Source organism: Lepidochelys olivacea, assembly GCF_965140295.1.
Source record: "Lepidochelys olivacea isolate rLepOli2 genome assembly, chromosome: 4".
In the NCBI taxonomy this organism is placed as follows: domain Eukaryota; kingdom Metazoa; phylum Chordata; order Testudines; family Cheloniidae; genus Lepidochelys; species Lepidochelys olivacea.
In genome coordinates, this window is record NC_140414.1 from 477,989 (window position 1) to 502,638 (window position 24,650).

At 47.2% G+C, this 24,650-nt stretch overlaps 1 protein-coding gene across 4 annotated transcripts in view; it reads left to right on the forward strand.

Annotated features, from left to right (window-relative positions):
- Positions 1-24,650, forward strand: part of LOC311520002 (uncharacterized protein) — a 46,223-nt gene that overhangs the window by 12,032 nt on the left and 9,541 nt on the right. For all 4 annotated transcript variants that reach the window (XM_084627153.1, XM_084627152.1, XM_084627155.1 and 1 more), the window contains exons 2-3: positions 3,440-3,522; positions 6,597-6,723. In XM_084627153.1, coding sequence (XP_084483279.1) covers positions 3,499-3,522; positions 6,597-6,723 — 151 coding nt within the window. In that variant the 5' untranslated portion in view covers positions 3,440-3,498. The remainder of the gene's footprint in view (positions 1-3,439; positions 3,523-6,596; positions 6,724-24,650) is intronic.

Below are 24,650 nucleotides of genomic sequence, written 5' to 3' on the forward strand. Positions count from 1 at the left end.
CAACCTGGGGCTCCAGAGCCCCAGGCGGCTCTTCAGAAGTTAATCTGCGGCTCCCTGTCTAGGCATCCACTCGGGGGCTGGAACTACAGATGCCAACTTTCCAGTGTGCCGGGGGGTGCTCGCTGCTCAACCCCTGGCTCTGCCACGGGCCCTGCCCCCACTCCACCCCTTCCTGCCCGCTCCCCCCAGAGCCTCCTATGTGCCACGACACAGCTGTTGGGGAGGGAAGAGTGGCTGGTGGGTGGGAGGCGTTGGGAGCGGGTGGGGAGCTAATGATGTATTCCTGTGGCTCTTTGGCAATGTACATTGGTAAATTCTGGCTCCTTCTCAGGCTCAGGTTGGTCCCCCCTGCCATAGACCATTTGGCCCACACTGTGTCACCGTAAAGCCTGCTCTGCATTCCTGCAAATTGCTGCTGGTGGCGTTGCACCCATAAGTCTCTGTAACGCTGTCTTCAGTAACCCGAGAGCAGGAGCACCAGCCTCAGGCAGACTGGTAAGAAGGACGACACAAACCCCAAATTGGTTGTGAGGTCGATATGTAGATTTCACCAACCAAGTATCAAGTGTAAACGCTTCATGCACTGTAGCAGCATGTAACATGGAATCACGGACAGTCCCCTTGGATCATCCCATAGATCTCACCATGCAGGTGAGCTCACTTTTGTGACAGATGGTCCCTTCCACCAGGAGTTCTCAACCTTTTTCTTTCTGAGCCCCCCCCCAACATGCTATAAAAACTCCACAATAACTGGTTTTCTGCATATAAAAGCCAGGGCTGGCGTTAGGGGATAGCAAGCAAGGCAACTGCCTGGGGCCCCCACAAAGCTACATTGCTTAGGCTTTGGCTTCAGCCCCGGGGGGTGGGGCTCAGGGCCCTGGACTTCAGCCCCACGCGCTGGGACTTCAGCTTTCTGCCCTGGGCCTCAGTGAATCTAATGGCAGGTTTCAGAGTAACAGCCGTGTTAGTCTGTATTCGCAAAAAGAAAAGGAGGACTTGTGGCACCTTAGAGACTAACCAATTTATTTGAGCATAAGCTTTCGTGAGCTACAGCTCACTTCACAATGCTGGCCTTGCTTGGCCGCCCCCTGAAAGCTGCTAGCGGCCCCCCAGGGAACCGCAGACTGCTGGTTGAGAACCACTGCCTTTCACCACGAATCACAGCAATGTTCAGGTTATTGCCAGTCCCAAAGGACCAGTCACTTACTTAGGTCAATTGAATCTTCGATCTCACAAGAAAGACAACACTTGTAGCCAGTCCTGTAATAACCTGTATTAAGATTATCAAAAAGAAAACAAAAGTTGTTTACAAAGTTAAAGCAGGTCATCATATAGATGCAGACAAGTTACAGTCTTAAATTTCAAAAGATAATAGAAGCTTCTATAATAAGCAAGCTCTACATACCCTTTAGGACTAACCCAGGCTAAGCAGCTGGGGATTTCTTGCTTATGCCTAGAAACTTTGCCCCCAGAGTCCAAGCAGCATTCAGATAATCCGTTCCTTCTGTATGGGGTTTTTTAATCCCCTTCCTGCCATGTGCTCTGAGCTGCAAACTCAGCTAATGGGAAGTCAAGAGCACAACAACAGTCTTTTGCCTTCTTTAACATCCCATAATAGTCTATCTGGTGTTGATGGACCTTTCCTGCCTGGCAGGGTGTCATGCATTCCATTGACAATCAGCACTTCACACAGGTAAAGTCTCTCTCCTGTCTGGTGATTTACAGAGCCACAGAGGCTCACGATGCAACTAGTCAGATATTAACCCAGGCAGCAACTCACAAGCATTCAATAACGTCTAAACACATTCTTACCATTCTAATACCTGTTTTAACAATACTAACACAGGTGAGCCAGACTGATTCCAGCTCTGCATTTGTCCATGTTCAATTAAGACATGGGGGCTTTTGCAAGAGCTAACATCCCATCTGCCAGTGTCACAGGCAAGATAGGAAGGATGGTGTCCCTAGCCCCCTGTTTGCTAGAAGCCCCTGGCATTGGCCACTGAACTAGATGGACCATTGTTCTGACGCAGTGGGCTGTTCTTATGTTCACAGTCTCTATCAGGAGTATCTACTCATTTGGTCTCACTGGGGAGCCACAGAAAGAAACAAGGTGTGCTGAGGCAAGAAGGCCCAGTCTCAGAGCCCCCAGGGTCATGCTTGTCATAAGCTAAAACCAGCCCATGAAAGGGGGCACTCCCAGGAGAGATTGTATAAAGGCTGGAGCATCAAACAACTTTTTAAACCTGAGACAGCTGCCTTGGGGACATTGTCCTTGGGGACAATGACAGGGAGAATCCCACATAGTGACCTCTTTGATTCTGCTCTTCTCTGACCTTTTGTTTATAGAATCATAGAACTGGAAGGGACCTTGAGAGGTCATCTTGTCCAGTCCCCTGCACTCAAGGCAGGACTAAGTATTATCCAGACCATCCCTGACAGGTGTTTGTTCAGCCTGTTCTTAAAAATCCCCAATGATGGAGATTCCACAACCTCCCTAGGCACTTTATTCCAGTGCTAGGTAGGAAGGTTTTCCTAATCTCCAACCTAAAGCACCCTTGCTGCAATTTAAGCCCATTGCTGCTTATCCTATCCTCAGAATGTAAGAAGAACAATTTTTCTCCCTCCTCTTTGTAACAAACTTTTATGTACTGGAAAACTGTGATCATGTCCCCTCTCAGTCTTCTCTTCTCCAGACTAAACAAACCCAACTTTTTCAATCTTCCCTCATAGGTCATGTTTTCAAGGCCTTTAATCATTTCTGTTGCTCTTCTTTGGACTTTCTCCACATCTTTCCTGAATTGTGGCGCCCAGATCTGGACACAATACTCCAGTTGAGACCTAATCAGCACAGAGTAGAGCAGAAGAATTACTTCTCGTGTCTTGCTTATAATACTCCTGCTAATACATCCCAGAATTATGTTTGCTTTTTTTGCAACAGTGTTACACTGTTGACTCATATTTACCTTGTAATCCACTATGACCCCCCTGATCCCTTTCCGCAGTACTCCTTCCTAGGCACTCATTTCCCATTTTGTATGTGTGCAACTCATTGTTCCTTCCCAGGTGGATTACTTTATATTTGTCCTTATTGAATTTCATCCTGTTTACTTCAGACCATTTCTCCAGCTTGTCCAAATCATTTTGAATTTTAATCGTACCCTCCAAATCTCTTGCAATCCTCCCATCTTGGTATCATCCGCAAACTTGATAAGTGAAACAGAGACTCTGTTACTGGAAGGGTTTCACCATGTCTTAGAAGGTTCCACCCTGGTGGGAGGGGGCTAGGTCTGTACTGGAATAAGGTCACTCTGTGCTTCACAGTGTGGTGGAACCTAGGATGTCCATTAGCAGGGAAAAATCCTGGGGGGGAATTGGCTTGTGGAACAGACAAAAGCCCCGTCTGAATTCTCTCACATTGCCCTTCTCTCCCCGGCAGGCTACAGAATAACATCCACATTTTGCTCCAGATCATCCTGTCCTCCCAGGGGGAAGGAAATGGCTGCAATGGAGCTGACTCAGGTAAGGGATTATCAGGGAGGTGGTGATGGGCTCTGCTTGGAAGGAGAGGAGCAGTAAATGCATAGGAGGGTGGGAGCTGCTAGAGGTGGTGGTAGGCAGGAAATATCTAGGGTGGAGAAAGGGAGGGGACAGGATGTGACAAACCTGCTGAGGCTTGTGTAATCTAGGGTGTGATGGGTTGTCACCCCTGGGGTGCAGTCTGGGGGGGCGGTCCTGGGAACCAGTGTGCCCTCTAACCCTCAAGCTGGGCTGGCCCTTGTCACACTGCTTTGCTGGAGATTCAGCCAGCCTCTCCAGGCCCTGTTATCACCCAACATGACAGCAGGTGGTGCCATACACCCAACTAAGTTACCTGAGTGCTTTACCTAAGCCACTCAAGGACAGATAGAGGACAGCAATCAATTTCCCAGCTCCCCATCCTTGCACATCTGCTGTAGTATAAATCCAGAATTATATCATCTCATAGTGCACAGGGATCTGTATAATGTAAGTTCATAAATATAGTTCGCCTTCCCCTTAATATGGGAAAGATACGCACAACAAACTTGTGTTAACCAAGCTGAGAATTTCCCCAGACACTTCACTGAAAATACACTGTTTAAGATAAAGCATAAAACAAGTTTATTAACTACAGAAAGATAGATTTTAAGTGATTATAAGTGGTAGCAAACAGATCAAAGCAGATTACTTAGCAAATAACCAAAAACTCAAACTAAGCCTAACATACTAAATGGACAGAATTTCAATTAGCAATTTCTCACGCTAACTGATGATACAAGCAGTCCACCAAGTTTCCATACACAAGCTAGAAATCCCTTTGCCCTGGCACCAGCACTTCCCCCAGTTCAGTCTTTGTTCCTCAGGTGTTTCCAGGATTTCTCTTGTGTGGGGAATGGGGCCAAGAGATGATGTCACACCCCACCTTTTGTAGCTTTTCCATATGGTGGGACCCCTTTGTTCCAAACTCAGTTCCCAGTCCAGTTTGTGGAAAAATACAGGTATCAAAATGGAGTTCAGTGTCATGTGGTCTGGTCACATGCCCTAGCATTCCCTGATGAGTCATAGTAGCCATGACACATAGGCTGGCTGAAACATTCACAGGAAGGCTAAGCTCTTCCATGGTCCATTGTCTTTGTTGATGAGCCATCAGCACTGTCTGGCTTCTTCATTGTTGTACCTGAAAGGCTAGTTGTGGGTAAAAAGAAAAGGAGTACTTGTGGCACCTTAGAAACTAACAGATTTATTTGAGCATAAGCTTTTGTGAGCTACAGCTCACTTCATCGGATGCATTCAGTGGAGCTTATGCTCAAATAAATTGGTTAGTCTCTAAGGTGCCACAAGTACTCTTTTTCTTTTTGCGAATACAGACTAACACGGCTGCTACTCTGAAACCTGCAGTTGTGGGTGTTACCCAGAGTAAGCACATTTGAAATACAGATACATAGTCAATATCCATAACTTCAGATACAGACATGATCCATGCACACAAATAGGATAATCATATTCAGCAAATCATAACTTTTCAATGACATCATACATGACTCATCTTGCACAAAATGCATCATAATTATGTCCTAATCATATTATAATCATACCACTTCGCTGAATATGGGATGTAATGTCAGATAGGGCCTAATTTCAAGGCACTGGAGTTGGGAATGGAACTTCCCCTCTTTGTGGAACAGGAAATAACCCTCCAGCCAGGGCTGGGAAAACTTCCCAGACTGCCAGTGATGGAGCCTGAATCTACTGACACTTCATTAGTTACCACCACCCTTAATCTTTGTGGCAACTGCAAACTTTATCAGTGATGATTTTATATTCTCTTCTAGGTCATTGATAAGAATGTTAAATAGCACAAGACCGAATCCTTGCGGGAACCTGCTAGAAATAAATCCACTCGACCATGGTTCCTCATTTACAATCACAGTTTTTAATCTATTTAATGTATGCCGTGTTTATTTTGTATTATTCTAGTTTTTTAGTCAAAATATTGTGCTGAACCAAGTCATACATCTTACAGAAGTCTAGGTATATTACATCAATAATTTAGTTCCAACCAAACTTTTGATCTCATCCAGTAAGGATATCCAGTTAGTTTGATAGGATCTGTTTTCTCTAAACCATTGTTAACGGGTACTAATTATACTACCCTCCTTTAATTCTTTATTAATGAAATCCAGTATCGGTTGCTCCATTATCTTGGTCAGTATTGATGTTAGACTGACACTCTTGTAATTAGCTGGGTCATCTCTTTTACACTTTTAAAATATTGGTACAGCATTAGCTTTATTCCAGTCTTCTGGAATTTCCCCAGTGTACCAAGTCCTAATTAAAATCAACACCACGCTCCTCCACCAGGTCCTTTAAAACTCCTGGATAGAAGTTATCTGGACTTGCTGATTTAAACATGTCTAATTTTAATAGCTGCTGTTTAACGTCCTTGTGAGTTGTTGTTGGAATGGAAAGAGTGTCATCGTCAACATCTTATGATATGAGTACATCATCTATTTGTCCCCAAATCCAGGAGATAAATATTTATTGAACACTTTTACCTCTTCTGCATTATTTTTGATAATTCTGCCATTTCCTTCTAGTAATTTACCACTACCATTGTTAGGATTCATTTTCTGCTTTATATACTTCCTTCTTATTTTCCTTGATTGGTCGTTGATTTCTGATAGCATCCCTTGCCAATTTTCTACAATTCTGACCTCACTTATATTATTTCCTATTGACTTCCCCTTCCTTCCATATATTTTATTTGGAGAGTGTTGTGATACCTACCAGGGAGCCACCAGCAGGGTCCAGAGACAGCCCCATCTCGTATATCAAACTCTGGCTTGTAGGTATGTGATACGTGTGAAGACCCTGCCTCCATCTGTCATCTGGGAGACACAAAGTTTCTCTCTTTCTACCTTCTGATGCCTTCTGGCTGCTCTAAGCAAGGTGTGGGTGGGACTCTGTTAACATGTACCTCCCAGAGCTTCCATTTACCTGGCGCTGCTGTTCCGTGAATAGTGGGGCTGTGAGTGGGGCAGCAGGTACTGAGTGTTGGACTCTTGCTCTTTCAGGGGCCAGTGACTTTCGAGGAAGTGGCTGTGTATTTCACCAAGGGGGAATGGGCTCTGCTGGACCCCACTCAGAGAGCCCTCTACAGAGATGTCATGCGGGAGAACTACGAGACGGTGGTCTTGCTGAGTAAGGAGTCTGGTCCACTTGATTATTAGAAGCTGTGGGGTGTGTAAAGAACCGGAGTAGTAATTACTTTATACTTTTATTCTTCATACAAATTTTGACAAGTTTCCTTGTCCCCCTCCCCCCCTTTTTTTTGTGCCTTATCTCCCACCCAGTAGAATAATATTTGGACATGTGCCCTTTTGGTGCCATCAGTCATTTTGAAATTGCATTTAATGTATCCATATTGGATACATTAATAACTATATTAATAACTAGAGCTTTCATGCCTTTTCCTCATTTTAAGAGGAAGATATGCCACCTGTAGAATTCTAAATTCAGTAAATAGGTGTATGACTCATGCATGGCTTGTGTGACAGCCATTCAGGACCCCATGGGTGAAGGGAAAACAGAGCTGTAGGAGGGGAGGAGAAACAGGGAGTAGAGAATTCTGGAGTGCCAGGACATGGGGAGGGTGTGTGCAGGATAAGACTTAAGAAGCAGCAGGGAGGGATGATTTAGTGAGAGTTGAGGCGGGAACACAAGAAGGTCCCAAGGTGCAGGGAGATGGTGACGGCTGAGAGTAATGGGAAGAAGGGGAGTGGAGTGTGGAAGAAGGGCACTCAGGAAATGGGCTGGGTGGGTCAGTGGGAAGGAGGAGAGGTTTGGGGATCTAGAGCTGTGGGGGATCCCAGACCTTTAACCCCGAATCCCTACCCAGGCCTTGTTACTTTAGAGGCTGCACTCCATTTTTATTTCTGTTCAGTTTCACTTCATTATAATTTTTTTCTCAAATATTATTATTTTAACTCTTGACCTCCCTCTCCCACTCATTAACCCATTCCCACATATAACCTCCCCATCTCTATGCACAGCGACCCTGGCCTCCGATTCTGAGTCCTTGCTGCATTCCTCCCTCCCATAGCAGGGCGACTACCCAGGCACAAATGGGCACCTTGTTGATGATGTCTCAGGATGCTAGTGTAGCCTGAACAATTTTTACACCTATAAGATTACGTATTTGGGGTACAAATCGCCCCTGTACCTGGCTACTCAAAGTTAATTGAGAAGATGAAATTTGGTGAAAGACCCAGAACTCGATTTAATACAGACAGTTATAATTGAAATCATAGGCAAGGATCAATGCACCTAACGATTAGACTAAGATAAGTACAGTAAAGAGGGTTATGGGCACCATTGGAAACAAAGATTGATGGGCAAAGGAGCCCATGAGAAGGGAGGTCCTGATTCAGTTTACACTGTCTTGGGGACCGGACATGCCTCCAGCTTTCATCCAGAACACACCACACGATCCATTGTCTACAGCCAAGCTCTTCGATACAACTGCATTTGCTCCAACCCCTTAGACAGAGACAAATACCTACAAGATCTCTATCAAGCATTCTTACAACTACAATACCCACCTGCGGAAGTGAAGAAACAGATTGACAGAGCCAGAAGAGTACCCACAAGTTACCTACTAAAGGACAGGCCAAACAAAGAAAATAACTGAATGCCACTAGCCATCACCTTCAGCCCCCAACTAAAACCTCTCCAGTGCATCATCAAGGATCTACAACCTATCCTGAAGGATGACCCATCACTCTCACAAATCTTGGGAGACAGGCCAGTCCTTGCTTACAGACAGCCCCCAAACCTGAAGCAAATACTCACCAGCAACCACACACCACACAACAGAACCACTAACCCAGGAACCTATCCTTCAAACAAAGCCCGTTGCCAACTGTGTCCACATATCTATTCAGGGGACACCATCATAGTGCCTAATCACATCAACCACACTATCAGAGCCTCGTTCACCTGCACATCTACCAATCTGATGTATGCCATCATGTGCCAGCAATGCCCCTCTGCCATGTACATTGGTCAAACTGGACAATCTCTATGTAAAAGAATAAATGGACACAAATCAGACATCAAGAATTAGAACATTCAAAAACCAGTCGGAGAACACTTCAATCTCTTTGGTCACTCGATTACAGACCTAAAAGTGGCAATTCTTTAACAAAAAAACTTCAAAAACAGACTCCAGGGAGAGACTGCTGAATTGGAATTAATTTGCAAACTGGATACAATTAACTTAGGCTTGAATAGAGACTGGGAGTGGATGGGTCATTACACAAAGTAAAACTATTTCCCCATGTTTATTCCCCTCACCCCCGTTGCCGGCACCCAGTGCCGAGAGGCTGAACAACAGCTTGAGTTGGTTCGTTACCCGGTGTGCTGCACCCAATAATCACAACGGGGTGGAGAAGCAGAAAAGTTTATTTGAAGCTTCAAAAAGGTACAGGGAGATTTGAATCTCAAATCCTGTACAACAGAGCAGGAAGTTACACAGGCTTTTATACATCCTTTTTCCCAGCATACTTATCCAATAGCAAGCTGCCCCAAGTATCCATATAGCCAGCCAATCCAGTTCCCAGCTAGTTCCCTGATTCTCTGTATCATTTGTTAAACTATACATAAAGCTGCTTTATTCAGCATTGTTCTTCCATATCTCCCCTGTTTGGCCTTGCTTAGTTTCAGGCAGTCTGACTCTGCAACATACTGTTGCAGATTCTCAGCATAACTGCTGTGTGTGCCTCCAGGTGGGGGGGCCAAGGACACTTGGGCCTAGCACGCAGAGCTGCTGCGAGTGCCTCCAGGCAGGAGGGGGGGGGGCCAAGGACACCGGGGCCTAGTGCGAGGGGGCTTCATCGACACTCGTGGTCTTACATCCCCTCGAGTTACCTAGTGGCCATGCTCCAGTGTTCCCAACAACTCCCCCCTTTGAGAACACTCAACAGCCTTGGCTCTGAGTTTTCTCACTTGGGCTACTTATTTCTTTACAATATGACTTTGCATAAGCACTTTGTGATAGCCCTGAAGAGAATGACTTATTAACTTTTGCAAAAGGGCCCTGACACATGATACCGCACAGCATAATACCAGTAATACAAGCAATACAGGAAAGAGAAGTTTCAATAGCAGGCTAAATAAACCACCAAGCCAAGACGACAAACCCCAGCCTGAAAACAAGGTTTGCAACCAATTGTTCTCTGGGGCAGTATAGGCAACCTGTGCTCCGGCTCGGGCCTGGGCCTTAGCCTGTACCACCTTTTCATAGATTTCATAACTGCTATCATTTACATATACGGAACATCGGGGCCCGACGGGGGCACAAACCCCTCCTTGGGATGCCAAGAGATAGTCCAAAGCCAGCCTGTTTTGGAGGGAAAACGTCCTGAGCTGCTGTACCTCTTTATTTAACCTTTTTACTGCTGATCCTAAATCACTAACCGAGTCCTCTAACTCAAAGGCCACTTTCTCAAGTACCATTTGCAGCCTTACAGTATAGCGGCCTATGCCTGCCATGGCTGGCCCGGTAAACAGTGGCGCTATTCCCAGTACAGAGCACCCTACCAGCTTCTCGGTTGTGAGGGGATTCTTCATATTGCCCTCCAATGCCTTAGTCAGTCGCCGCAGGGTCTTTTCTCGTGACTCAACAGAGATATCTCGGGCATTTCTAATCTTTCCTTTGGGCAGCGTGGCAGTTATGGAAAGATGAGGAACTCCATGAGCTATATAACAGCTACCTGTCCAGTTGGCCGGCAGCACCTTGTAAGCCTTTCGGCGACATACAAAATAGTGACCCTGTAGGGCCCAGTAAGGACTGTTTTTTAAGGGGATTCCTGGGATATTTAAGGCTGCTTTTCCAAACAGTTCATATGCCCCTAGGGGGGCATCCCATCCTCCTGATTGGGTACAAGTGGGGGCATTTCTAATTGTGCCGTTCAAATTACACTCGCCATAGGGACCACTACAAACCCAACATTGGCTTGCTACATTGGAGATATTAACTGGACGGCAAGTTACATTTCCAAACCTTTCTTTTGTGGTAAGATTATTTGTAAGTGTTTCCCTAAAAGGGGAGGAACCATTACACCCACACTGTTGGCCTCCCCTGTTGGTCTTTATCCAATACCCATCAGCCCACTGTGTAATAACACAGGAGCTCTTTCCCACAGGATGCCCATAGAGATCAGATTGGTTTCGGGTAAAACATAACACTCCCTCAGTGAGTACTGCAACTGAATACTCCTGGTCCTGATAGGTGGCTTGCTGTAAAGAGGTCTTGTTCCAGAACGGTGAGTTCGTTCTTTCCTGCTCTTTGGTGGTGGCTAATTCTGCTAGGGTCAAGGGCAGCATGTCAAGGGGCATTCCCGTTTTGCGGGGCAGTGGAGTTGGAGCACATACCCAGCAATCAGTCTGGTTTGTTAAATTAGCAACATGGTGCGCAAGCAAAACAAAGGAGTTATGCTCCCAACATGCACAGTTTGGAAATACCAATACAAAGAATAACAATGTTACCCAATTAATTATTACCAGAGTCTTCCCAACCCAAAGTCTCCAATACCTGGGTGGGCCCATTTTAGCATTAAGGTGCCCGCTATTTGTGTCTTTTAAACAGTAGCTTTAGCCCGAGATCGTTACTAGATGAGGAGTCAGCAGGTTGGACGTTCCACTGTCCTGCTGACGAGGGGGCGGTTACTGCCTTCAGACGAGAGTGATGGATCCAGTTCTTGTGGCCCTCGATCTTTGCCGCTGTATGGGAGGTCAGCAGGACGGTATAGGGTCCTTTCCACTTTTCCTGGAGAGGCTCGTCTTTCCAGGTGCGAACAAGCACAGAGTCACCGGGCTGTAAGGAGTGAATGGGAGAGTCCAAGGGGACAGGCTGGGAATCCTTGGTATACCTGTGAAGAGACAAGAGAACAGCAGACAGGGAACACATATACTGTGACAAAAAAACATTACCCAACTCCCATTCCCCTGACAGAACCGGGGTGCCATTTATGGGCCATGCCCTTCCAAACATAATTTCAAAGGGACTGAGCCCTAAGCTACCCTTTGGGAGAACGCGGATACGGAGTAGGATGAGGGGCAAAGCATCAGGCCATCGCAGTGAGGCTTCTTGGCACACTTTTGAGAGATGCCGTTTAAGGGTCTGATTGGTACGCTCCACTACCCCACTGGCTTGCGGTCTCCAGGGCGTATGGAGTTTCCAGGGGATCTGTAAGGCATGTGAGATGCTTTGGATGATTTTTGACGTGAAGTGTGTCCCGTTGTCAGATTCCATCCACAGGGGGAGTCCAAAACGAGGAATGATCTCCTTAACAAACTTGAGGGCCACTGTCCTGGCAGTGCAATTACGGCAGGGGAAGGCTTCTGGCCATCCGCTGAACCGATCCACTATAACAAGGAGATATTTGAACCCTTGGGTCCGGGGAAACTCAGTAAAGTCTATTTGCCACACTTGTCCGGGGCCCGGAGTGGGTTCTAGGGCAGCTGGTGGCACAGGATGTCCCGGTCGGGGGTTATTCTTTTGGCAGACTAAGCAGTCCGCTTGTACCTGGGCAGCCAGGGGTCGGAGTCCGGAAGTGATAAAGTATTTTCCCATTAGCTGGATAAGTGCTTCCCTGCCAGCATGAGTGGTTTGATGTAGTTTCTGCAGCACTGGCCAGATTAGGCCCTTTGGTAAGAGGACCTTCCCTTCTGGGGAATGGAGCCATCCCTCTTTTTCCCAGAGACCGAGTTTGTCAGTTAGCTGTCTCTCCTCCCCAGAGTACTGAGGGGTTGGAAGCTCCCCTACTGATGGGATAAGGGCATGCATATGGGCGTTCTCAGTCTGAGGGGATGGCAGGGTGGCAGCATGCTTAGCCTCTCTATCTGCCCGGGCGTTACCTCTGGGCACATCTTGATCCTCCCTTTGATGGGCTTTACAGTGTACGACCGCCACTTCCGAGGGAAGTTGTACAGCTTCTAGGAGCCGGAGGATTTGGGGCCCGTACTTGACTGGGGAGCCTTGGGCTGTCAGCATTCCCCTTTGCTTCCATAGGCCAGCATGAGCATGCAGCACCCCAAAAGCATACTTTGAATCAGTAAAAATGTTGACCCGCTTTCCTTTTGACAGTTCAAGTGCACGGGTCAGGGCTATTAGTTCAGCAAGCTGGGCAGAGGTCCCAGCAGGCAAACCTTCAGCTTCCACAGTGTCATGGAGGGTCACAACAGCATAACCCACCCTCCTTTGCCCATCTATTACAGTACTGCTACCATCAGTGTACCACTCATAATCTGCATTTGGGAGAGGTACATCCTTTAAATCCGGACGGCTGGAGTACTGGGCATCTATGATCTCTAAACAGTCATGTTTCTGTTCCTCTGTTTCTGGCAAGAGAGTGGCTGGGTTAAGGGAGGGGCAAGGCTGTAGGGTGACTTCAGAGTTCTCTAACAGCTCAGCCTGGTACCGAGCAATCCGAGCCTGGGTGAGCCAAAGCCCTCCCTTTGCATCCAATAAGTCTCAGACCATATGGGGAGTATAGATTTGCATAACCCCTCCCAATGTTAGCTTCTCGGCTTCCTCAAGCAATAGGGCAGTAGCTGCGACCGCCCGTAAACATGCCAGCCAACCCTTTGCAACCTGATCCAATTGCTTAGAAAAATAAGCCACAGGACGCTTCCATGCTCCTAACAGCTATGTAAGCACTCCTAGGGCCACCCCCCTTCGTTCATGTACATACAACTGAAACGACTTAGAGAGATCCGGGAGGGCCAGAGCCGGGGCTTCCATCAATTTTCTTTTCAGAATTTTAAATGCCCTGTCAGCCTCTGGGGTCCAATAGAAGGGGTCATGATCTGCTCCTTTTACACAGTCATACAGGGGTTTTAGCCCACAGTCCAAACTCTGGGATCCATATCCTGCAAAAGCCTGCCATACCCAGAAATGCCCTGAGCCGCTTACAATTACTTGGGGAGGAACTTGACAGATAGCTTCCTTTCTTTCGCTTGAAAGCTGACGTTCCCCTTGCCGTATGTGAAACCCGAGGTACCGTACCTCTGGGAGGGCAATTTGAGCCTTACTCCATGCTACACGATATCCCCGGAGTCCAATAAAATTCAGGAGGCTCACGGTGGCTTTAAGGCAGGGTTTTTGGCCCACAGTGGCAATTAACAAATCATCTACATACTGCAGAAGGAGAGCCTCCTCATTATCCCACTCCTGTAGGTCCCTGGCCAGAGCCTGGCCAAAAAGGGTGGGAGAGTTTTTAAATCCCTGGGCCAACACTGTTCAGCAAAGTTGCTTTTTAACCCTTTTTCGGTCCTCCCACTCGAAGGAGAAGATCTCCTGTGATGGGGTAGCAACTGGGATGGTAAAGAAAGCATCTTTCAGATCAAGGACTTAAAAATGGGTATACTGTCCCCCTATAGAAGCCAATAAGGTGTACGGGTTAGAAACAAGAGGGTGCAGAGTCTTAACCCGTTCATTGACTGCCCTTAGGTCCTGTACCAGCCGATACGTGCCATCAGGCTTCTGTACGGGTAGAATGGGAGTGTTCCAGGCTGACTGACATTCCCGGAGAATATCATACATTAGGAATCGATCTATAGTTTCCTGTAAACCTTCTCTGGCTTCCCTCTTGATTGGATACTGTTTTACTTGCACTGGGCCTTTCCCTGGTATGAGCTGAATAGTAATAGGGGTCTGGTGGGTGGCCTTTCCTCGAATCCCTGATGCCCACACGAGGGGGTACACCTGGTCTTCCCATGGACTCCATTCTGGGGCTTGCATGGCTGAGGGCTCAACTGCAAGGGTCATGATCCAGGCATTCTCAGGGGGTAAGGTAAGGGTTATTTCGTCCTCAGTAAAATGCAGGGTGGCAACGAGGCGACAAAGTAGATCCCGTCCCAGCAGAGGCATTGGACACTCAGGGAGGTATACCAGCTTGTGGGATATAGTCCTGTCTCCCAAAGCGCATTCCGCTGGGGCATACACTGGGCACTTGGTGTCCCTGCCTGTGGCTCCCACCACAGTAAGGGAATCTGCTACTGGCAACTGAAGAGGCTGATTTACGACAGTTCGGGCCGCTCCAGAGTCCACTAAAAAATCTATTTCTGAGCTTCCCACCCGCATCTTTACTCGGGGTTCTGGGGGTAGGGTGGTCCGTCTCCCCTGACACCCCTATTCCTGCTCCACCATCGCCATCATAGGGGCACCCCCCCTTTTCTTTCCTCTTTGGGCACTCATTTTTCCAGTGTCCCTCCTGTTGACACAGGGCACACTGGTTGCGACCCAGTCGTCTCTCCTGCAGGCCCGGACGGTCGCGTCCACGGCCCCTTCCTCCCCGGCCACTTCTCTTAGTGCCGGCCTGTACCGCTGTTGCCATCAATCTCACTTGCTTTCTCTCCTTCTCTGTCTCTCTCAGACTATAAGCTCGGTTTGCAGTCTCTAAAATTTGTGCCATGGTCATACCCATTAAATCCTCCTTTTTTTGTAACTTTCTCTTAATATCAGGGGCTGCTCTGCTCGTAAAAATTCCCTTAATAATTGACTCAGTTGCCTGATCATCGGGGTCTGCATTAGTGTTCTGTCGAATGGTGTCCTGAATACGCTGTAGAAAGGCCCGTGGGCTTTCTTTTAAATCCTGCATTACTTCATATGGCGTTGCCCAATTATTATGTCGGACAGCCGAGTGACGGAGTCCATGTAAAAGCAACTCCTTATAGGAGGTAAGGCGGGTCATATCCCCATGATCATTTGGATCCCACCTGGGGTCTGCTCGGGGGACTTGTGCATCCGGGTTAGGGACATTAATATGATCCCGGTCGTACCGTCTCTGCGCCTCCTCCCTTGCCTTGGACACAACCTGTTGTCTTTCAACCTCAGACTATAGGGTTCGCAGGAGGACGTTACAATCATCCCAGTCCGGCTTGTGACTACTGAGGCACCCCTCAAAGACTGATATAAACCTGCTTGGGTTGGTGGAAAACTCTCCTGCCTGTGCTTTGAAAGCAGCCAAATCCACAGGATTAAAGGGCACATGAGTATAAACCTGCATAGTTGTGGCAGGACGCCTGTCTGATCCAGACAGGGCAACTTTAGTTTCGGTGATTAAGGGGTATAGGCCAACCACTGGGGACTTACAAGGTGTGTGTGTAGGGGCCGAAGGGGACACCGGCTCTGCCATTACAGTGGGGGTGGGAGTCTGGGGACTAACATTAGCTGCTACCGAACCAGTTGGAGTCAGATTACAGCGCTGTAAAATATCTGGTCGAGTACATAAAGTCAGAAACAAATGCGCATACATATGTTCATTCCATTTCCTTGTTCTCTGACAGAACAGGAGTAACTGAAGGATCGTGTTGTAATTAATTGACCCTCCTGGTGGCCACCACTCCTGGTCCTCTAGTTGATATTGAGGCCAGTCAACTGTACAGAATCGTTTTAATTGGCTCTTAATCATCGGATCCGCACCAAATACCTTCCAGTTTGCTAGAATGCACTCTAGGGGCGTACACCGTGCCCTAACCCCCGAGCTCTGTCCCTGTCCCATACCTACAGGGTAACTCTGGGCGTCCCCAGGTTCCAACAGAGCATATAATCCGGATTTTAAAAGGTTCCTACCTTATCCAAGGGACCGGTTCTTCACCGTGGCCTGCAGCTGCTCCTCCCCCACGTCTAAGGGACCGGTTCTTCACCGCCGTCCACAACTGCTTCTCCACTATATGAGTGCGTTGCACCATTGTGCCCTCCGGGGTCGATCAAATTGCGTCTCCTCCGAGGCCCCCGATGAACTCACCGGTGCGCGCTGGGCGTCGGTTCTCGCCGCAATCCTCGACCTCCAGGAGGGGTCCGGGCAAGGCTAAATTGTAGCCTCGTCGCCCACCCAGGGACGCCAAAAGCTGTTGCCGGCACCCAGTGCCGAGAGGCTGAACAACAGCTTGAGTTGGTTCGTTACCCGGTGTGCTGCACCCAATAATCACAACAGGGTGGAGAAGCAGAAAAGTTTATTTGAAGCTTCAAAAAGGTACAGGGAGATTTGAATCTCAAATCCTGTACAACAGAGCAGGAAGTTACACAGGCTTTTATACATCCTTTTTCCCAGCATACTTATCCAATAGCAAGCTGCCCCAAGTATCCATATAGCCAGCCAATCCAGTTCCCAGCTAGTTCCCTGATTCTCTGTATCATTTGTTAAACTATACATAAAGCTGCTTTATTCAGCATTGTTCTTCCATATCTCCCCTGTTTGGCCTTGCTTAGTTTCAGGCAGTCTGACTCTGCAACATACTGTTGCAGATTCTCAGCATAACTGCTGTGAGTGCCTCCAGGCGGGGGGGCCAAGGACACTTGGGCCTAGCACGCAGAGCTGCTGCGAGTGCCTCCAGGTAGGAGGGGGGGGCCAAGGACACCGGGGCCTAGTGCGAGGGGGCTTCATCGACACTCGTGGTCTTACATCCCCTCGAGTTACCTAGTGGCCATGCTCCAGTATTCCCAACACCCCCGACACTGTTCCTCAGATGTTCTTGTCAATTGCTGGAAATGACCCACCTTGATTATCACTACAAAAGGTTTTTTACCCTCAGCCCCGCCGCTCTTCTGCTGGTAATAGCTCACCTTAAGTGATCACTCTCGTTACAGTGTGGATGGTAACACCCAATGTTTCATGTTCTCTGTGTATATAAATCTCCGCAATGTATTTTCCACTGAATGCATCCGATGAAGTGAGCTGTAGCTCACGAAAGCTTATGCTCAAATAAATTTGTTAGTCTCTAAGGTGCCACAAGTACTCCTTTTCTTTTAATGAAAAAATGGTAACTAGGAGAGGTATTTTATCTGCTTCCTTATGGTAATAGTACAACTATATACCGTATCTGCTCCTTTACTCTGATTATAGTAATGTCAATAGCTGCCCCATCCCATATGTGGCCTCTGGGAAGTCCGTAATTAAGCATCAAGCATTAATACTCATGATTTACATCACTTATTTATTAATAATTCCAATATATGAATGCAGTCCAACTGCTGAGATACTGCATAGCAACCTAATTGCTAAAGCCCGCCCCAAACTTCCTTCTTATTGGCTTATTGCACCTGTGGCTTATTGCACCTGTTTGTAGTTACTCATTAGTCTCTCAAAATGAGGGTGCAAAATATCTGACCTTAGGCCTATTCAGGTAAATCCCATACTTTAATATAACTACTCCCACAAAGCCTCAACCTAATATAACAGGCCCTTAACTGTAGTAAGCTTAATAACCCATTTATTTATGTTCGCCTCCTTGCCCCTCCATGTATGTTCCAAGCTAATAAGCAATACTCTGATAATGACATTTTACCTCTAGCGAGTAAAAAATTACCCACAAGACCTGAGACTGGGTCATAGATCATAAAATCAGGTTGGGATCAACAGGAGTGAGAGCTTGGGGTAGCCTTGTCCTCCTCTCCCCATCTGCAGCAGCCACCAGCTGTCTTCCCTCCAGGCTCTGTGGATCTCTGAGCCTGACCCTCCTGAAGTTGTGTGGCCCAGTTCTTGTTTCTTATATTCTCCTTTTCCAGAAGAATTAGAGACTGTTGCTCCTGAATTTTAGTGTTTAATTCCCCAGCCTTTTCCACATTACACATCTCCCTCCCATTAAACTGAGTCACTAGATTTCCTCATTCCCCAAAATGTGCTTTTGCAATGTCACAGTTCTAGGGTTGCTCATCCTTTGTCCTGCCTCCATGCTCTGCTCAAGGAATGCCCTCTCCAGTATCAGGCCTCTAGCCAGCCCCTCTCTATGGCTAAGGACCCACATGCCTCTCCTTTTTGACCAGGGTTTGAGGATTGCAGCTTGTCCTCCACTGTGTTCACGGGACTAATGTCCAGTTCCTGTGCTTTGCTTTCTCTCCAAGGGCTGTGAGCAGTGTGTGTGTGTGTGATAGAGGTGGGAATTTTGGTAATATTTCTATGATGCGAATACACACCTCAGTTTCCCCCTGTGTTTGGGATTGCTATGATTACAAAGAGCAGGAGGCGTGAGGTGTTTTGTCACATAGCTGTCATGGGGTGATATGAATGGGTCATTAAGGACTGCCTGGGCCCAAACTACATCAATGGAATACCCGACAGAGACAAGGGAATAATTGTCACCTGGCCATGGGAGGATCTCCGCTTGGCTGAGTGAAGCATACATGGACTCGTTGTGTTTTTGGGAGCAGGAAGAAATGGGCTCGCAGACGCAGGGAGGTCTACTGGAGTGAAGACAAATGGACAGGCACAGTGAAAGGAAACCAAATTGTTTTCAACAGCAGCATGGCTCAAGGGCATTGTCCAGTATGGGCTATATTGTCTTCTTTGCTTCTCTGTCCTCATCTAAGGACTTTCCAATGCTGTGTTTTGCTTGATTAATAAACCCTGCTATGTTTTAAAAGTCTGCCCAGTGTCACAGCAGAAACTTGCTGAGGTGCATTGAAGCATGAATGAGGAACTGTCTCTGAAGAGGAGTGTAGTTCAGCTGGGCCTGCCGGCAGAGTTCACGGGTTGAAATAGGAGTCTTGAAGCCAGAGGCTCAGTCTCAGGTGTTGAAGCTACATGGCCTATCCTTGTGGAAGAGTGGGACCCCTTGGGGGTCTAGCGCACTCAAGGGGCACCTCCCAAGGACTGTTTAAAAGCCAGGGCATTGCACAGATCCTATGGATCCATGACAGTGTGCCTTATGGGGAAAAGATATAAAACAAGGAAAGGATCTAAATGCATACTTACCATCACCCCCTCATCAGTCCTCATGGGAATCCCTGATTTGTTCCAAAGTGTTTTAAAACCTTCCTTCAAGGCTTACCTCTTGGTTATCAGGTCATGTCAGTTTTGTTAGAGGGCTTTCCCTTCACCCTTCCACTTCCTTGTTTCTTGTCATGCAGACAGCAAGCAGCAAAAGACCAGAAGTCCTAAGTGCAGATAATGCAATGTTTATTGGGGTTCATTTCTAAGCAAGCATAGTCCGAAGCCCTTCACACCAGTTAGATTTATCTCTATATGCCAATACAGTCTGTTTCCCAGTGTTTACCCCGTGTCCCTCTTCCCAACTCTGACAGAGCCTTGTCTGTGTCCCTGTTTCCATTCCCCCCTTAACAAACATGATTCCAATTTCCCTTCCCCGTCCTGTTTAACACCAGTTTATATAGTAATATTTTCAGCTTTACCTTAACCAATCATTTTACTGAAATTTAACTAACCAATCCTAACATATTGTAACATAATTCTCTATCCAATTATATCCCACTACCCTAATTAACTGACACCTAGCAAAATTAATTATACAACACAGAGAAACAATTAGAGAACCAGATTGATTAACAACAGAAAAGTGGGGGACATAAAGATAAAGCAATACAGAAATGAGGGTTTCACAATGATAACGATTGAGAAGTGATTTCTTGCCAGACAGGATGCTATCAAACTAAGTTTTCTTTAACCATCTTAAGATCTGTTTCTTTATCTGATGGTGATGGGCACTATCAGGACAGGATCATCTTCCTAATAACCCAATACCACCTTATTTCAATGTGACTGGTTTGGGATTTGACAATGTGACCGTACACTTCCCAGCTTATGGCTGCCCCTGCAGCTTAGCCAAAGGCCTTAGCCTAAGAACAAAGCCTCAAACTATTGTTGCCGGCACAGAGTGCCTGAGGCAAGCAACAGCAAGGTTCATTGCCCGGTGTGCGTTACCCAATAATCACAACGGGGTGGAGAAGCAGAAAAGTTTATTTGAAGCTTCAATATGGTACAAGGAGCTATTCACCTCAAATCCTGTACCCAGAGCAGGAAGTTACACAGACTTTTATACATACTTTCTTCAGCATACTTATCCAATAGCAAGCTGCCCTAAGTATCCATATAGCCAGCCAATCCAGGTACCAGCTAGTTTCCTTTTTTTGTGTACCATTTGTTAAACCATATATAAAGCTGCTTTGTTTAGCATTGTTCTGCCATATTTGCCTTGTCTGGCCTTGTTTAGTTTCAGGCAGTCTGACTTTGCAACATATTGTTGCGAAATCCCCAGCATGACTGTTGCGAGTGCCTCCGGGCGGGGGGGGCCAAGGACACTTGGGCCTAGTGCGAGGGGGCTTCATCGACACTCGTGGTCTTCCATTCCCTCGAGTTACCTAGTGGCCATGACCAGTGTCCCCAACAACTTCCTTCTTTGAGAACACTCAACAGCCTTAGCTCTGAGTTTTTTTACTTGGGCTACTTATTTTTTTACAATATGACTTTGCATAAGCACTTTGTGATAGCCCTGAAGAGAATGACTTATTAACTTTTGCAAAAGGGTCTTGACACATGATACTGCACAGCATAATACCAGTAATACAAGCAATACAGGAAAGAGAAGTTTTAATAACAGGCTAAATAAACCACCAAGCCAAGACGACAAACCCCAGCCTGAAAACAAGGTTTGTAACCAATTGCTCTCAGGGGCAGTATAGGCAACCTGTGCTCCGGCTCAGGCATGGGCCTCAGCCTGTACCACCTTCTCATAGATCTCATAACTGCTATCATTTACATATACACAACATCGGGGCCCGACGAGGGCACAAACCCCCCTTGGGATGCCAAGAGATAGTCCAAACCCAGACTGTTTTGGAGGGAAAACGTCCTGAGCTTCTGTACCTCTTTATTTAATGTTTTTACTGCCGACCCTAAATTACTAACCGAGTCCTCTAGCTCTAAGGCAACTTTCTCAAGTACCATTTGCAGCCTTACAGTATAGCGGCCTATGCCTGCCATGGCTGGCCCGGTAAACAGTGGCGCTATTCCCAGTACAGAGCACCCTACAAGCTTCTCGGTTGTGAAGGGATTCTTTATATTGCCCTCCAATGCTGCAGTTATTTGCCACAGGGTCTTTTTCCATGACTTAACAGAGGTATTTCGGGCATTTCTGATTTTTCCTTTGGGCAGTGTGGTAGTTATTGACAGATGAGGAACTCCATGAGCTATATAACAGTTACCTGTCCAGTTGGCTGGCAGCACCTTGTAAGCCTTTCGGCCACATACAAAATAGTGACCTTGTAGGGCCCAATAAGGACTGTTTTTAAAGGGGATTCCTGGGGTATTTAAGCTGCTTTTTTAAACAGTTCAACTTAGGGGCATCCCATTCTCCTGATTGGGTACACGTGGGGGTGTTTTTAATTGTGCCATTTAAATTACACTTGCCATAGGGACCACTACAAACCCACCATTGGCTTGCTACATTGGAGATATTAACTGGATGGCAAGTTATATTTCCAAACCCTTCTTCTGAGGTAAGATTATTCGTAAGAGTTTTCCCAAAAGGGGAGGAACCATTACACCCACACTGCTGACCTTCCCCTTTTGGTCTTTATTTAATACCCATCAGCCCACTGTGTAAGAACACAGGAGCTCTTTCCCACAGGACGCCCATAGTGATCAGATTGGTTTCGGGTGAAACAAAATACTCCCTCAGTGAGTACTGCAACTGAATACTCCTGGTCCTGATAGGTGGCTTGCTGTAAAGAGATCTTGTTCCAGAACGGTGAGTCCATTCTTTCCTGCTCTTTGGTGGCGGCTAATTTTGCTAGGGTTAAGGGCAGCATGTCAAGGGGCATTTCCGTTTTGGGGGACAGTGGAGTCGGAGCACATACCCAGCAATCAGTCTGGTTTGTTAAATTAGCAACATGGTGCGCAAGCAAAACAAAGGAGTTATGCTCCCGATATGCGCAGTTTGGAAATAACAATACAGAGAATAACAATGTTACCCAATTAATTATTACCAGAGTTTTCCCAACCCAGGGTCTCCAGTACCTGGGTGGGCCCATTTTGGTGTTAAGGTGCCCGCTATTTGTGTCTCTTAAACAGTAGCTTTAGCCCGAGATTGTTACTAGATGAGGAGTTAGCAGGTTGGACGGTCCACTGTTTGCTGACGAGGGGGCAGGTACTGCCTTCAGACGAGAGTGATGGATCCAGTTCTTGTGTTCCTTGACCTTTGCCGCCGTATGGGAGATCAGCAGGACGGTATAGGGTCCTTTCCACTTTTCCTGGAGAGGCTCGTCTTTCCAGGTACGAACAAGCACGGAATCACCGGGCTGTAAGGAGTGTACGGGAGAGTCCAAGGGGAGAGGCTGGGAATCCTTGGTATACCTGTGAAGAGACCAGAGAACAGCAGACAGGGAACACATATACTGAGACAAAAAACCATTACCCAACTTCCATTCCCCTGACAGAACTGGGGTGCCATTTATAGGCCATGCCCTTTCAAACATAATTTCAAAGCGACTAAGCCCTAATTTACCCTTTGGGAGAACGTGGATATGGAGTAGGACGAGGGGCAAAGCATTAGGCCATCGTAGGGAGGCCTCTTGGCACACTTTTGAGAGATGTTGTTGAAGGGTCTGATTGGTACGCTCCACTACCCCACTGGCTTGCGGTCTCCACGGTGTATGGCGTTTTTAGGGGATTTGTAAGGCATTTGAGATGCTTTGGATGATTTTTGACGTGAAGTGTGTTCCGTTGTTAGATTCCATCCACTGGGGGAGTTCAAAGCGAGGAACGATCTCCTTAACAAACTTGAGGGCCGCTGTTCTGGCAGTGCAATTATGGCATGGGAAGGCTTCTGGCCATTTGCTGAACTGATTTACTAAGACGAGGAGATATTTCAATCCTTGGGTTCGGGGAAACTCAGTAAAATTTATTTGCCACACCCGTCCTGGGCCCGGAGTGGGTTTTAGGGCAGCTGGTGGCACAGGATGTCCCGGTCGAGGGTTATTCTTTTGGCAGACTAAGCAGTCCGCTTGTACCTGGGCAGCCAGGGGTCAGAGTCCGAATGTGATAACGTATTTTTCCATTAGTTTAAGTGCACAGGTCAGGGCTATTAGTTTTCTGTAAACCTTCTCTGGCTTCCCTCTTGATTGGATACTGTTTTACTTGCACCGGGCCTTTTCCTGGTATGAGCTGAATAGTAATGGGGGTTTGGTGGGTGGCCTTTCCTGGGATCCCTGATGCCCACACGAGGGGGTACACCTGGTCTTCCCACCGGCTCCATGCTGGGGTTTGCATAGCTGAGGGCTTAACTGCAAGGCTTATAATCCATGCATTCTCAGGGGGTAAGGTAAGGGTTATTTCATCCTCAGTAAAATGCAGGGTGGCACCTAGGCGACAAAGCAGGTCCCATCCCAGCAGAGGTGTTGGACACTCAGGGAGGTATACCAGCTTCTGGGATATAGTCCTGTTTCCCAAAGCGCATTCCGCTGGGGCATACGCTGGGCACTTGGTGTCCCTGCCTGTGGCTTCCACCACGGTAAGGGAATTTGCTACTGGCAACTGCAGGGGTCTATTTACGGCAGTTCGTGCCGCTCCAGAGTCTCCTAAAAAATCTATTTCCGAGCTCCCTACCCGCATTTTTACTCGGGGTTCCGGGGGTAGGGTGGTCCGTCTCCCCTGACACCCCTATTCCTGCTTCCCCATTGCCATTATAGAGGCACCCCCTTTTCTTTCCTCTCTGGGCACTCATTTTTCCAGTGTCCCTCTTGTCGACACAAGGCACACTGGTTGCGACCCAGTCATCTCTCCTGCGAGCCCGGACGTCCACGTCCATGGCCCCTTCCTCCCCGGCTACTTCCCTTAGTGCCGGCCTGTACAACTGTTACCATCAGTCTCACTTGCTTTCTCTTCTTCTTTGCTTCTTTCAGACTATAAGCTTGCTTTGCAGTTTCTAAGATATGTGCCATGGTCATTCCCATTAAATTCTCCTTTTTTTGTAACTTTCTCTTAATATCAGGGGCTGCTCTGCTCGTAAAAGTTCCCTTAATGATTGACTCAGTTGCCTGATCATTGGGATTTGCATTTGTGTTCTGCCGAATCGTGTTCCGAATATGCTGTAGAAAGGCCCCTGGGTTTTCTTTTAGATCCTGCATTACTTCATATGGTTTTCCCCAATTATTATGTCAGACAGCCGAGTGACGGAGTCCATGCAAAAGCAACTCCTTATAGGAGGTAAGTCGGGTCATATTCCCAAGATCATTTGGATCCCACCTGGGGTCTGCTCGGGGGACTTGTGCATCCAGGTCAGGAACATTAATACGATCCCGGTCGTACCGTTTCTGTGCCTCGTCCCTT